At 38.9% G+C, this 14,625-nt stretch overlaps 1 protein-coding gene across 1 annotated transcript; it reads left to right on the forward strand.

The window, feature by feature from the left end:
- Positions 1–10,074: 10,074 nt before the first annotated feature.
- Positions 10,075–13,202, forward strand: LOC121049278 (basic leucine zipper 34-like). The gene is made up of 5 exons (XM_040505986.1): positions 10,075–10,613; positions 10,722–10,812; positions 10,937–11,063; positions 11,225–11,422; positions 13,087–13,202. The coding sequence occupies exons 1-5, from the start codon at positions 10,075–10,077 to the stop codon at positions 13,200–13,202; spliced, it is 1,071 nt and encodes a 356-aa protein (XP_040361920.1).
- Positions 13,203–14,625: the final 1,423 nt, after the last annotated feature.

Here is a 14,625-nt window from a genome sequence, read left to right on the forward strand (position 1 = left end):
TTCACTAGTGTATTGGATTATGTTGAATGGTTCGATTTTCAGTTGTTAATTGTGGAGTTGTTATGATTTGGGGAGCAGGATGGCTTATTAGCAGTGTGAATGTGTTTTTACAGGTTTTGGGTAGTCCATTTTAGGGGTGACTCTGCCGAATTTTTGGTAGAGTTATTCCTAAAGTGGGCCCCACACGACCACCTCGGATTTCAGGGTAAAATTCAGGGCGGGTCCTGTCACTTAATACAAGAGTCCGCTCGAAAGGTTGCAAGAAAAGATCTCTAAAACTCAATTCGAGGAGCTGAATCTGAAATTCCAGTTTTCAGCTTCGGAGTAACTGTTTTTTGCACGATAAATTTCATGGGTTTCTCTTGTGATTTCTAATAAAAGGAGTGATCAAACCTAGCCCTTTGCATATGTACTTCTCGTTTACTGCATTTATTGCTCCATTAAAGCTTCCTTTTCTCTCAAATTGCTTCACGAAGTTTCTATGAAAATAACAAAGTTAAATGGACTTTTTAAGGAAATAATTAAGTAAAATGTAAAGAATTGAACAATTGTTAAAGGAAAAGCACATTATGTGCCTTCGTCAAAGCGACTGACGGAGAGGGAATCAAGGAATCAGTGATTACCAACAATAAGCACAATTACGGATCAATTAGCGTTTAATGTCATCATTGTAATTGTTCTTTCCATTGTAATTCTCTCCCTATATAAAAGCGCTATGAAATGAAATGACCAGACCAATTCCAATTGTCATTTTACTTTAACACGTTATCAGTACGCTCAGAGCCAATAGCCAATTTCTAGTTAAAAACACCCAAACCCTAGAAGAGAAAAAAAAAACTCTCTTCCATTTTTTTTCTGCCGCAACCCAAAAAAAAAAAAAAAAAACTCTCTTCCTTCTCCAGCAGACTCGGCCCTCCCTTCCCCACCTGCTCGGCGTACACCCCAGCCCCCGCGCTACCAATCCTGCCTCTCAGCGCTCACATAGAGCCCACCCACCTGCAACCAAGCCCGCTCAGCCCCGTGCACGCCTCCCCGCCTACCTGCAACGCGCGCTCAGCCCTGTGCCTTGCAGCCTCCCACAACAAGCCAGATCGACACCCAGCCTCCAGTAGCACCATGCAGATCCTAGCTCACTGCTGCGCACATCCCAGAGCCCCCGCGCCTTCGTCCAAACCGGCTGCCAGATTCTCCTTCCGGACAGCAGCCCCGCGCCCTGCTGCAGATCCCAGACTCGGCTGCATCACTTCGATCCCGCATCGATTCCAGATCGGCGTTAGCCTATCAGCTCGCTGCCCCACCCTGCAGTCGCTGCCTCCAGCGCGCATCCCACAGCCGGCCAGACCCCCTGCACTTCAAGAGCAAACCAGAAGAAAGAAGAAAACGTGGAGGAGGAAAAAGAAAGAAAAAAAAAACTAGAAAAAAAAAAAAAAAGGACTAACCCGGCCCAACAAAAAAAAAGAGAAAAGAGAAAACCTGTGACCCGGCCCAGTAAAGAAAAACTGCGGCCCAAAACAAAAGGCCCAGAAAAAAAAAAACAAAAACAAAAACAAAACAGAAAGAAAAAAAAAGAAACTCGGCCCAAAGTAAAGGGGCCAGCCCAAAGAGTAGACCCGGCCCAGACCGAAAAAAAAAAAAAAAAACAAAAAAACAAAAGCATGCCTCACTAATGAAGCAGCCCAGCAAGAAGAGAGAAAAAAAAAAAAAAACTCCTGCCCACTGCTAAAAAAAAAAACATCGCTACGCACGCCTGCATCAACAGGCGCGTGCGCTAGGATCGTTTTGTTTTCTCGCAATCAAGTATGTTTTGTTTATTTTATTTTTATGATTTTAATCAAGCATGTGAATTTTATTTATGTTTTCTGTTTTTAAGCATGCTTTATACTTCATTATTCATACTTTATTATATTTGGTTATTAAGCATGTTTAGTTAAGATAATTTTGATCATTTTAAGCATGTCTTGTTATTTATATAATTATGTTTAAACATGCTTTATATTTTATTGTTTATGGTTTATTATGAAATTTTGAGCATGTTTTTCTTTTTACACTTATATAAATTATGTCTACGCATGCTTTGTATTATGCTATTGTTTACATTTTATTTTATGCATGATATATCATTGCTATTATTATGTGCAGTATATAATTTGTTGTATATTTATGAAATTTGAGCATGCTATGTAGTTTATTTCTTATATATGCTATGTTTAAATGTGTTATGCTTATTTTAGAATGCAACATATATAATCCGCTTTGCCATGATAATGAAAATTCATGAGCATTATACATACATACTTATCGTGATAATGCATTTTCACGTAGCATCGAAAAAACTATGACCATTACGAATTTTGGTCTTGAAATCTAATTCACATTTTTGGAAAATAATTCACGTGGATGTCTTTATGACTGCGTAATTTATATCTTCCCTCTTGTTTATGTAGATGGCTAATCCAACTAGACCTGAATTTGACATCTTGGACTCAGTAGGACTTGAGTACCATCGTTGGGTTTCCGATGTAGAAACTGCCTTTGTAGCAAAAGACTACACTGCCACCATTACCGACCCCAAAGATGATGAACTATCTAATAAGGTGAAAGCAAATGCCTTAATGTTTCTAAGGCGACATATTGATCCCAGCCTACGCTGGGAGTACCTTCAGTTGAAGACACCCAAAGAACTGTGGGAAGCCCTTAAGGGACGTTTTGGGAACATTCATGACATTTTGCTCCCAGAACTGGCCGTTCAGTGGAATGGAATCTGCTTGCTTGACTATAAAAGGGTCAATGACTTCAACAAGGACATGTTGCGCTTAAAGGCACGTCTCAATTTTTGTGGAAGGGAAATCACAAAAGATGATATGATCTACAAGACTCTTACCACCTTTCCTACTTCAGCATTTATACTAGCGAACCAGTATAAGTTGGAGTATGAGTGTATGACAACAAAAGAATCACAACCTTCAATAAGTTAATAAGCCTACTGCAAGTGGCTGAGAGACATAATGAGGTTCTCTTGAACAACAATGTCAGGCCCACTGGGACAAAGAAAATTCCTGAGGCTAATTATGGAAAAATGAAAGGTGGAAATAACTCCAATGCAAGGGGGTTTAGACGTGCTGATCCCTACCCACGTGGCAACAATGCACCACGTGGAAAGGGACATGGGGATCGTGGAAACAAGATGCAAAAGGAAAGAGTTGACAATGAACCATGCTATAGGTGTGGATTCATTGGGCATTGGTACAAGAACTGCCAAGCAAACAACAGAGTAGTAGCCAATTACAAGAGGTATAGAGAGTCTAAAGAACAAGAGGCTCACTATATGGAAGAAGGAGGTCATGACCTATACGTCAACCTTACAATTGCAGACTTCAATGGCAAAGAGGAACTTGCTAAGTCAATGGATGCTCTCAATCTTGACTGATCTGCTTTATTTTCCAAAGACAGTTATGAAGGCATAATGCCTCATTTTTAATTAGACTATTATTTGGTCTTAAAGAATGGTTTGATAAATTAGATTTCTGAACAAGACCTTGATTGGATTATCGTTGGCTTACTAATAAATTTCAGATTTTATTCTGAAGCATTGAATTTATCCGATTTTATTTACTACATGCATGGTTCGAAATAGCACTATAAAGATGTAAATCAATACATCTAGAAAAAGGAAAAATTATTAGAATGAAAAGAATACCATTCTACGTAAATAGAAATACTCTAAAGAATATGAGTTATATTTTCTAAATACCTCCCATTTATTTGTAGGAATGAATGGATGAGAACTTTAGTGCTTAGTTGATAGTGCGACTGCCCACACAATATTAAGAAATAGGAAATTATTCATTGAATTAATAGCCTATAATTCCTTTGTGACTACGATGATTGGATCATCACAAGTAATAAAAGGGCACAACATTTCAAGTCACAGACGCTCTATATGCACCAAGAGCTAATCGAACCTTGTTAAAGTTTTCAAAGATATTTGTGCCAACGGTTATCCAGTAGAAACACACAGTGAGAATGGAACTGAATATCTTGATATTAACTCTAATGAATGTGGAAGGAAACGCATTTTAGAGAAACTTATGAGTCAATCTAGTGGACTGTACCTCACTACGATTCGGATCATTGAATCATATGCTGTCACCAACAATGAAATGTGGGACACTGACTCATACAGGCTTTGGCATGACCGCCTAGGGCACCCCGGTCATGACATGATTATCCGTATTTTAAAGAACTCATATGGACATTCCTTATATCGAGTGAAAAATAAAGTGGGAGAAAAATCCGTCACACTGCAAGGTGTCGGTCCTAGTACTGCTTAAATGCAGTCATTGCTTTCTGAAGTACCAGAAGCACTACCTCCCATTCTGCCTCTTTGACTATTTCAAAGGCACATCACTCGTTACGCAAAGCCTACTCTTTAGCAAAAACAGGATTGAGACCTTCCTATGCTAAAGATACAAAACAAAACATTCCATTCTTACAAAAGATACAAAGAGATATTTGTGGACCTATCCATCCAAGATACGGACCATTCAAGTACTTTATGGTTCTGGTGGATGCTTCGACAATCTGGTCACATGTCGCTTTATTGTCCACAAGAATTGCTGGAAAACTCCTAGCACAGATTATAAGTTTAAGAGCTCACCACCCTGATCACCCTATCAAGTCTATAAGACTTGATAACGCTGGAGAGTTTACATCAAAAGCATTTGATGATTATTGCATGTCTATTGGATTGATGTGGAGCATCCTGTACCCCATGTGCATACACAAAATGGTCTCGCAGAAGCCACTATCAAAAGGCTACAGATGGTGGTTAGGGCATTGGTTATGTGCACCAACCTGCCTATATCTGCCTGGGGTTATGCAATATTGCACGCAGCTTTACTCATTCGTTTCAGACCCACTGCTAGCCAACCATTTTCTGCGTACCAGCTGGTAACTAGATATGAGCCTGACATTTCACACTTACGCATATTTGGTTGCACTGTATATGTGCCTATTGCGCCCCCACAGCGCACTAAAATGGGTCCTCAGAGACGATTAAGTATTTATGTTGGATACGAATCCCCAACAATTATCCGCTACTTGGAACCCTTGACAGGCGATCTCTTTACCGCTAGATTTGCGGATTGTTACTTTGATGAGACAGTATTCCCGTCGTTAGGGAAAGATAGGAAAAAGAATTTTCCAAGGGAACGACAGGAATTGTCGTGGTTTGTCCCCACTCTGTCTCATTTTGATACGTCACAAAGTGAAAGTGAAGTGAAAAGAATAATCGATCTTCAGAACATAGCACATTAAATGCCTGATATGTTTACTGATATCGTAAAAGTGATGAGATCACATATACCAGCTGCAAATGTGCCTGCAAGGTTAGAAGTCCCTAACAAGGGGCACGGTGCCGCAGATAGAGGCACTGCAACCACACTTAGTGGAGGTGTGGTTGAGGTCGTGGCTCCCCAAAGGAAGAGGGGGAGGACACTTGGTTCGATTGACACTCACCCAAGGAAGAAGAGGGCGAGTAAGGCATAAACCAATCATCAATGTATAGAATCCCTCCCATGAGATTGTCTCTGATTACAATTATGTCCATGAATCAATACTGGAGGACGCTCCGATGTTTAAAATGATTCCAGAGAACAAAGAAATCTCAAAGGATTATGAGAGTGCGTATGAGTTGATAGAAAGATCTTCCATACACATTGATGATATATAATGTTGCTCAAGGAATCATAGAGCACGATGATATCGAACCACGCTCTGTTGCAAAATGTGAACAAAAAGCAGATTGGCCTAAATGGAAAGAATCAATCCAGGCAGAATTAGATTTTTTAACAAAGAGACAGGTATTTGGTCCAGTAGTGCTAACCCCACCAAGTGTAAAGCCTGTAGGACATAAATGGGTCTTTGTCAGAAAGCGCAATGAGAAGAATGAAGTCCTGAGGTACAAGGCTCGCCTTGTGGCGCAAGGTTTCTCACAACGCCCTAGAATTGACTACGAGGAGACATACTCTCCCGTAATGGACGTTATAACGTTCCGCTACTTAGTTAGCTTAGTAGTTTCCGAAGGATTGGAAATGCAGCTCATGGGTGTGGTTACTACATATCTCTATGGGGATCTAGATTCAGAGAGAGAGATATATATATATATATATATATATATATATATATATATATATATGAAAGTGCCTGATGGCCTTACATTACCCAAGTCAAGTGACTCTAAACCATGGAGTGCGTTTGCAATTAGGTTGAAACGCTCACTTTACGGATTGAAATAGTCCGGGCGGATGTGGTATACCCGTTTAAGTGGCTACTTGATTGGGAAGGGATATAAGAACGATGAATTATGCCCCTGCGTATTCATAAAGAAAACAAGTTCCGGATTTGCAATTGTAGCAGTATATGTCGATGATATGAACATAATAGGTACTCTTAATGAAATAAGAGAAACCGTGAGCTATTTGAAATCCGAATTTGAGATGAAGGATTTTGGGAAAACTCGATTCTATCTAGGCCTTGAACTAGAACACTGAGTTTGTGGAATACTAATCCACCAGTCTGCGTATGTCCAAAAGTTAGGCAATTTAACATGGACAAAACGCATCCTGCTAGCACTCCCATGATCGGTCGAAGCTTGGATGCAAAGAAAGATCCATTTCGTCCAAAGGAAGATGACGAAGAGGTGTTGGGAGCTGAAATTCCCTATCTAAGTGCAATAGGCGTGTTATTGTACTTAGCCCAATATACTCGACCAGACATTGCATTCTCAGTGAACTTGTTAGCTAGATTTAGCTCAGCGCCAACGGAGCGTCACTGGAATGGTATCAAGAACATTTTCGATACCTAAAAGGAACCATTGACTTGGGACTGTTCTTTCCCTACAGAGAGACAAGAGGGACCGCAAATGAAACTGCAATCCCTAAAGGAAATGTTGATGGCGAAAGCGCCACTCACTACACCGAAACGCCAAATGACGTTTTAGTTGGTTTTGCTGATGCTGGGTACCTCTCTGACCCACATAAAGATCGTTCCCAAACTGGTTATGTATTTACCATTGGGAACAAGGCGATATCTTGGAGATCAACCAAGCAAACCCTTGTGGCTACCTCCTCGAACCACTCAGAGATCATTGCTCTACATGAGGCGGTTCGTGAGTGTGTATGGTTAAGAACTATCATTACACATATTCGAGGGACTAGTGGTTTGAGTTCTACCACTGAAGAGCCTACTTGCATTTAAGAAGACAATGCAGCTTGCATCGAACAGATGAAGCTAGGTTATATTAAGGATGATAACACAAAACACATATCGTCAAAGTTGTTCTACAATCAGCAACAACAGGCTCTCCTCAAGATTCAAGTGAATCAAGTAAGGTCTGAGGAGAATGTGGCAGATTTGTTCACCAAATTATTGCCCAAGGCCATATTTGGGAAACATGTGAAAATCATAGGAATGCGAAGACTTTCCAAGCTCCCTTGATTAATGTAAGTATCAGGGGGAGGTGTAGACGTCAGGGGGAGTCTAACACACACATGTCATACTCAAATGTAAAAGGTGTGTTGTGCTCTTTTCCTTCAACCAAGGAGTATTTTTTGTCCCACAGGGTTTTTATTGTTACTTGGCAAGGTTTTTAGTGAGGCAACAACTCATGCACCATTTAGACTTTGACTTGGCACAAGGGGGAGTGTTAAAGGAAAAGCACATTATGTGCCTTCGTCAAAGTGACTGACGGAGAGGGAATCAAGGAATCAGTGATTACCAACAATAAGCACAATTACGGATCAATTAGCGTTTAATGTCATCATTGTAATTGTTCTTTCCATTGTAATTCTCTCCCTATATAAAAGGGCTATGAAATGAAATGACCAGACCAATTCCAATTGTCATTTTACTTTAACAACAATATAATTATCGCATTTTATGCTCCTATCAACTTCAGACGACAGTACCTTATACTGCATCTGTTGTCTGAGTACTTCCTCAACGATGACATTTCTCTATCGTCTAAGAAGCTTAGAGACAGCAGCCACATAGACAATATAATTCTACAACATTAGACGACATATATCAGCCGTCGTCTGAAGCCTCTTTTGGCATAGTGAGATATTCGAACATAGGAAAAAACCAAATATTTGAATGCAGATCGACTTGGATTTATATGAGAACTATACATGCAATTCGCCCATTATGCATACAAGTTGGAGTTTTTTCTATATAATTAAAAGAATTTCAAACCAATCCTTGTAAAATATGTTTTCGTTTTCTCCTCTTACTCTCTCACAAGAGGACTTGCGTCGGCGACTAACTAAACCTAGCGGCGGCGTCACACCTCCGACCTACAAGGCTGGGTTCCCCTTCTTCTCTAGTTGCCCTTTGAGCAATGGTGTTCTTCTACCTTGTGGCTCCATTTCAGTTGTCTTTGGCCTCCTTGTGTTGGTCAGAGCTCTTGTTTCATGGCAAGAGACTGGTGGGTATCCTGTTCGGGGACTCGGTGCTATGTCTAGTCGTGAGGATAGAGATGGTGGAGCTGTTTCTGATTTGGCCCTTGTATCTATGATCGATGGTGGTGGTCGGAGTGAGTATTGAGGTGGCAGACTAGTTTCTCAATCATCTGCTGGGAGCGGCATTGCAGGCTGGAAGATAGATGATGATGGTGATGGTGGTTCGGATCTCGACCGTGCGTTATCCTCGGTCGGGGGCCAAACTATAGTCGTGACGGGTTCTCTATCTTCCTCGTCAGTGATAGGCAGTGACGGCGAAGGCAAGGGAAGAAACGGCTCAACTAGGTTTGCCCTAGTTGGGCTTTTTGGTCTTTGTTACTAATGGCCTGGTCTGCCAGGGTGTTGGTAGTATGGGCCTGGTCTATTTGGGCTCATAGCATTGTTAGATTTTTGTTCATTATGTTAGCATTGGGTTCACATCCTCTCTCACGAAAGGATGTTGGGCCTATTTTTTTTCTTTTGTTGAGTAGGAAAGATCAACAAGGAAACTAGCTAGAAGCTCCGTCGTTTCTTTTAATTCTCTTTGGAGCTCTAGGGTTTCCTTGTTTTGAGCTTCATCCAAAAAGGTGGGTGTGCTAAGTAGTATGCTTATGTGAGGGGTGTGCTAGTGTAGTGTGCTCTATGTAATGGCTTCTTCTGACGGCCCTTTGGGCAAGCCGTTATTGTACTGCTTGCTGAACTTCATAATAGTATGACCTTTTCAACTAAAAAAAAAAAGGGGTGCTTTTTCCCCATCACTAAATGCAGATATGTCCTAATATCAATATTCTTGAACATTATTCAAACTCAAATGAGAACTTGGTAGGAAATCTGGTGGGGTATAATTTCGCTAATGAAGTAATGATTAGAGATGCATACTTAATTTGCCGGATTTTATTCATATGTTTGAAATTTTCTGGTACATATCTGATATCCCTCTATGCGTGCATTAAAATTGTTTATATTTCTCTATCATTTTTGGTATTTCCATATTGATTAGGGTGTCTTAATTACAAGCATGAAAAAGCTGTAATTTTTAATTTCATGCAACGTTCTTCTCACGACCATATATTAGATAAGTTGCACCACGTGAACATTTAGCGGTGAGCTTGTGAGACGAACGTTGTATATGATCGTTGCAACACAAAAATTAATTTGTAGGAGACCATTATAGGAGATAAGAACAAACATTAAACGTATAACCAAGTTCAATCTAATGATAATGATGTTGTACAAATAAATTGACCAATTATTGTGCCCAATTCACCAACTATTATATCTAGCATGACTTCTGAAGATTTTCGAGGCTAGTTTAAATTATTGAATTTTCAAATGGTTATGGAGGGCCAATAACGTATTGATGGTAATATTTGGTAACTTTACAAAATCTTCTCTGTATGAACATGTGGCCAGGCAAGCCCTTCACAATCCTAGTGTCCAGATTACTTGTACACATTAATTGATTAAGGAGGGGCTAGTTCTAATACAAAACCCTTCCCTTTATAAGCACATTATTGCTCTCTCCTATTGCCTTGTTTTCTGCTGGCATCTTCTTGTTTACAAAGAGATTTGTAAAATGGAGGCAGACAAGAAGTTTAGTAAAATTAGCCAGCTGGAGACAGTAGCACCCTGGCCAAACAGCCCCTTTTCGATGATGGCTCCATCAACCCTTCCTCTAGCCCCTAGTTCATCTCAGGTGTGGAAACGACCTTACTTGATGAACCATTTTGAAAATGGGGAAGGCAATAGAGGAGCCAAGACTCATTTCCAGCCCTTAGATATCCGCACTAGCACCACTACCCTTATCCCTACTCCTACCACCAGCACTAACCCTACCCCTACCGCCACGATCACCACAACCACTACCACCACCCCTACCCCTTCCACCACCACCCCAATCACCACTACCACCCCTGCAGTTGAAGCAATAAAGGATAAGGGCAAGAAACCCCAGAAAGAATCTGGGAGTGATGCTGACCACGGTAATGATAATAAAATTGTTACTGTCAAGACTGAGAAGGAGGAGACAGACGACACTCTGATTGGAGCTCCTCTTCAAATTAGAGTGGGTCGTAACGTAGCTCCTGAGTCACTGGATCCGAGAAAGCTCAAGAGGCATTCATATACTCACCAGATTAATTATATTTATATGATATTATGTTAGATGGGTTGCTAGATATTTGAGATTTTATGTTTGATATATTTTTTCTTTTTCTTTTGTAGGATCCTTTCAAACCGAGTTTCCGCACAAAAATCTAGATTAAAGAAGCTTCAATATGTTGCCGAAATGGAAAAGAAGGCAAAGGCTCTGGAGGTGACCATACAAATCAGATATTATTCTCAGACGTCATTGATTGAACTCCAAAACGTGATAAATCTGTCAATTTAGTACTTCCATTACATCAGAAATTAATATTTGAAATTTTATGTGTATGCAGGCTCAAGTAGCTCTGCTAAGTCCTCAAGTGGAGTTCTTTAAAAACCAGAATTATTTTCTACAAATGGAGCAACATGCCTTGAACGAATCAATATCTGTTCGCGCAGTTGACAAGTTACATAAAGATGGTATGTAAGCCTACCCTTTAGGCACTCCAAATTGAGTGTTTCATAATTTTTCGACTTTGTAATTTATGGGAAAAGAAGCTAGATTGGGGTGTCTATTCGTAATTCGGTTGTGGGGTGAATAAATTTAATGGAAAGTACGTGGTTTGTAATTTGATTCCCAGCTCTAATTGAAGCAAACAAAGAAGAGGTGCAGAGATTGAGGCTACTGCAATTGAAGATATTTGAACAGCAGCAAATGCAGGCAAGCATGTTTATTAATATGGATGGTGTAGGGTCAATGGACCCGAAGATGGTGAACTATCCAGGTTTCACTCAATCTGAGCTGGGAAAGATGTTATGTAGTTCAGACTCAAAAAAAGGTAAAACCCAAACATAAATTCCATAAACGTACTCACCAATTTTGCGATATATTGCATCTTTTTACACACACACACACACATACATACTAGACCAAAACACACACTGTGTGTGGGTTTAATTTTCCAAAAAAAAACAAACAAAAAAAAACAAAACAAAAACAAAAAACAAAATAATCATTGGAGAAAATGTGGGGAGTTCTTGAATTTTTTTTTTTTCTTCCTCTTTTGTTGTGGAAGTGGGAAGTTATAGAGAGAGATTTTAAGGGGAAATCAATTAAAATTTTATTAGGTTATTTTATTTATTACGATTATGTCCTCTATTAATTAAAAGATATTTTTAGATAATCTATGGTCTAAGGATTTAGTTGTCTTTTCACGTCCACTTTAGCTAACAAACCCTCTTCTCTTAATAATAGTGTATATATATATATATATATATATATATGATTTTTCTAAGGTAAGTATATCCTTACCTAAGTTTATGGAACTGATTTCCAGTCTTTGGCCACTTTTCGATCACATATTCACATTTGAACCGTTCAGTTTTTAGGTCCTAATGTATAGATCATTTCTGCAAAATTTCAGTCAAATTGATGATCGTTAAGATATTCAAAAATGCAATTTATACGAACGAACATAATGTTTCAGTATTGTTTTATTTAATTATTACTGACATACATGCATTGCCACATCAGTTAATACGTACTTGTCTGCTATACAAAGTTACGTTTACTACGTAAGCCTGTATACCAGAACACTAATATTTCATAACCATTTTTGGCTCATTGTTGTTTACAATTAATTTGTTAGAAATATGCTCCTTAATTACTTGGGAAAGAAAACCCAGCAACCTGGCAAACTTATTAAGGAAAAACAGAATAGCACCTGTAACACTTACATATGAGTCATATGAAATTAAGGAAAAGAATATTGAGGTCTAATCCAATGTATCTAAATTCATCAGAACATAAAAAGGAAGAAAATCTTAGGCAACAACAGCAAAAATAGAACACATATTAATTACTATTGTCGCATCTAGGTCTTCTTTAAAATGTATGTTACCTTAAATGCTCCTTTTAAACTTTTAACTCTACAGAAAATTACTATTAAGTATGAATTAATTGGATTGATTTTTAAATGAGATAGAGCAGAGACAAATTGATTGGAGGAGTTAAAAATGAAGACAGGATGTAAGAAACTCTGAAACAAGTGTTTTGCATAAACATGATTATTGCTGGGTAATTAATTACCAGTCAAAACTTGTGTTGAATTAGGACAAAACAAGCAAATGAGTAAAACATGTGTGGGAACGGTTATTTTGCCAGCTATTTAGCTGTATAGCAATGCGTGTAACGCAGAGTTGATGTAACTGTAACTAATTATGGCAGATTATATTTATTCCAGAACAAAATAATTAGTTGTATGCTTGTATTAGGTTTTCATGGAACCTCTGCCTACCTGTTCATATTTGGGACATAACACTAATAGAAAGCATAAATTTTTGCTTCCGGCCTTTTGGGGTGTTGAATTTATTTATTTGAATTCGGACTACTTAAGTCCAAATTTTTTGACACAACTCATGCAGTCATTCTCTTTTGCTATGAGGATTGCTTTGGTGTAGTATTAAGAAGTGACATTATTTCTCTTTCTCCTATTTTGTATAGCACAAAGTGGAGAAAAGACAGCAGCAGAGAATTTGCAGAACCAGATCCGTGAGGCGGCTGAACAAACGCCCGATGTTAAACCGAGCTTGGGAGTGTTTGCGGGATCGAAGAAATAAGGAACTGAGGCTGCACTTCAATAAAACTACATGATCAGATCAGAGGAACCAGAACCAGGAGCCTCCGCTCCGTCGCTTCACATCAGATTTCATTCATGACTCGGCCGCAGTTGCTTTATTTTATTATTTGAATAAGATTCGTCATATTTTGTTTTAATTTATATTATTGTTTCGTGTTTGGCGCGCTAGGGCTGGCACTGTGTCCATTTTCTTCTTTGTGTTTGCATGGACTTGAATTTGCTTTGTGTTTTATTATTCATGAATCTATGAAAATAAATTTCTTTAAATTGTTATATCATTTTATGGATTGATCTTGAACTTTTAGAGTTTTACTCATATATTCATTATATTCATACTAGTCAAATATTGAAATGGAAAAGATGAAATATTTGAGAGTGAGAATACTTCAATATTATTCACAATTGTGTAAGAGATATATATACAACCCTAGTGTACTATATTTGTACTACACTTATACTACGTTAGTACAATCCAATACAGGAAACTAATTCCCATAAGGTAACTACTTAATACACTTCTCCTAATGACTCACATGTCAACTAATAATGACTCACGTGCCAACACTCCCTCTCAAGTTGGGGCATAAATATCTCGAAGACCCAACTTGCCTAGTGAGTCATGAAACAGCTTGCTACATACAGCTTTGGTAAGTATATATGCTTTCCTCAGTGGGAATGAAAGGAAAGGTAATCAACCTTGTATCTAACTTCTCCTTAATGAAGTGTCGGTCAACTTCCACATGCTTCGTTCAATCATATTGCACAGGAGTCTGAGAAATTTCAATTGCAGCTTTGTTGTCACAATATAGCTGCATAGCGGAATTAGGCTTAAAACCCAAATCTCATAGTAGATTATGTAAGCACATGAGTTCACAAACTCCATGTGCCATACCACTATATTCAGCTTCATCACTTGACCGTGCAACAACCTTTTGTTTCTTGGACCTCTAGGTAACAAGGTTTCTTCCCACAAAAGTAAAGTAGCCAAATGTAGACTTTCTGTCCGTGATACAACCAGCCCAATCTGCATCTGTATACCCACTAACATCAAGATGTTGATGTTTAGAGAACATTAAGCCCTTTCCTGTGCAGACTTCAAATACCTCAAGATCCTTACAACAACCTTCATTTGTCTTTCACTTGGATTGTGCATAAACTAACTCACAACACTAACTGCATAAGCTACATCATGGTCTAGTGTCTGATAAGTAAATCAGACATCCCACTAACCTTTGGTATCGAGGTTTATCAGCTGGAACCTAATCAAGGTATTCTGTCAGTTTATGGTTTTGCTTAATTGGCGTATCAATTGGACAACAATCCAACATGCCTGTTTCTATCAAGAAGTCCAGCACATACTTTCTCTGACATAGGAAGATACCATCTCTCCCCTTGACTACCTC

The sequence above is a fragment of the Rosa chinensis genome, chromosome 5 (genome assembly GCF_002994745.2).
Source record: "Rosa chinensis cultivar Old Blush chromosome 5, RchiOBHm-V2, whole genome shotgun sequence".
Lineage (NCBI taxonomy): Eukaryota > Viridiplantae > Streptophyta > Magnoliopsida > Rosales > Rosaceae > Rosa > Rosa chinensis.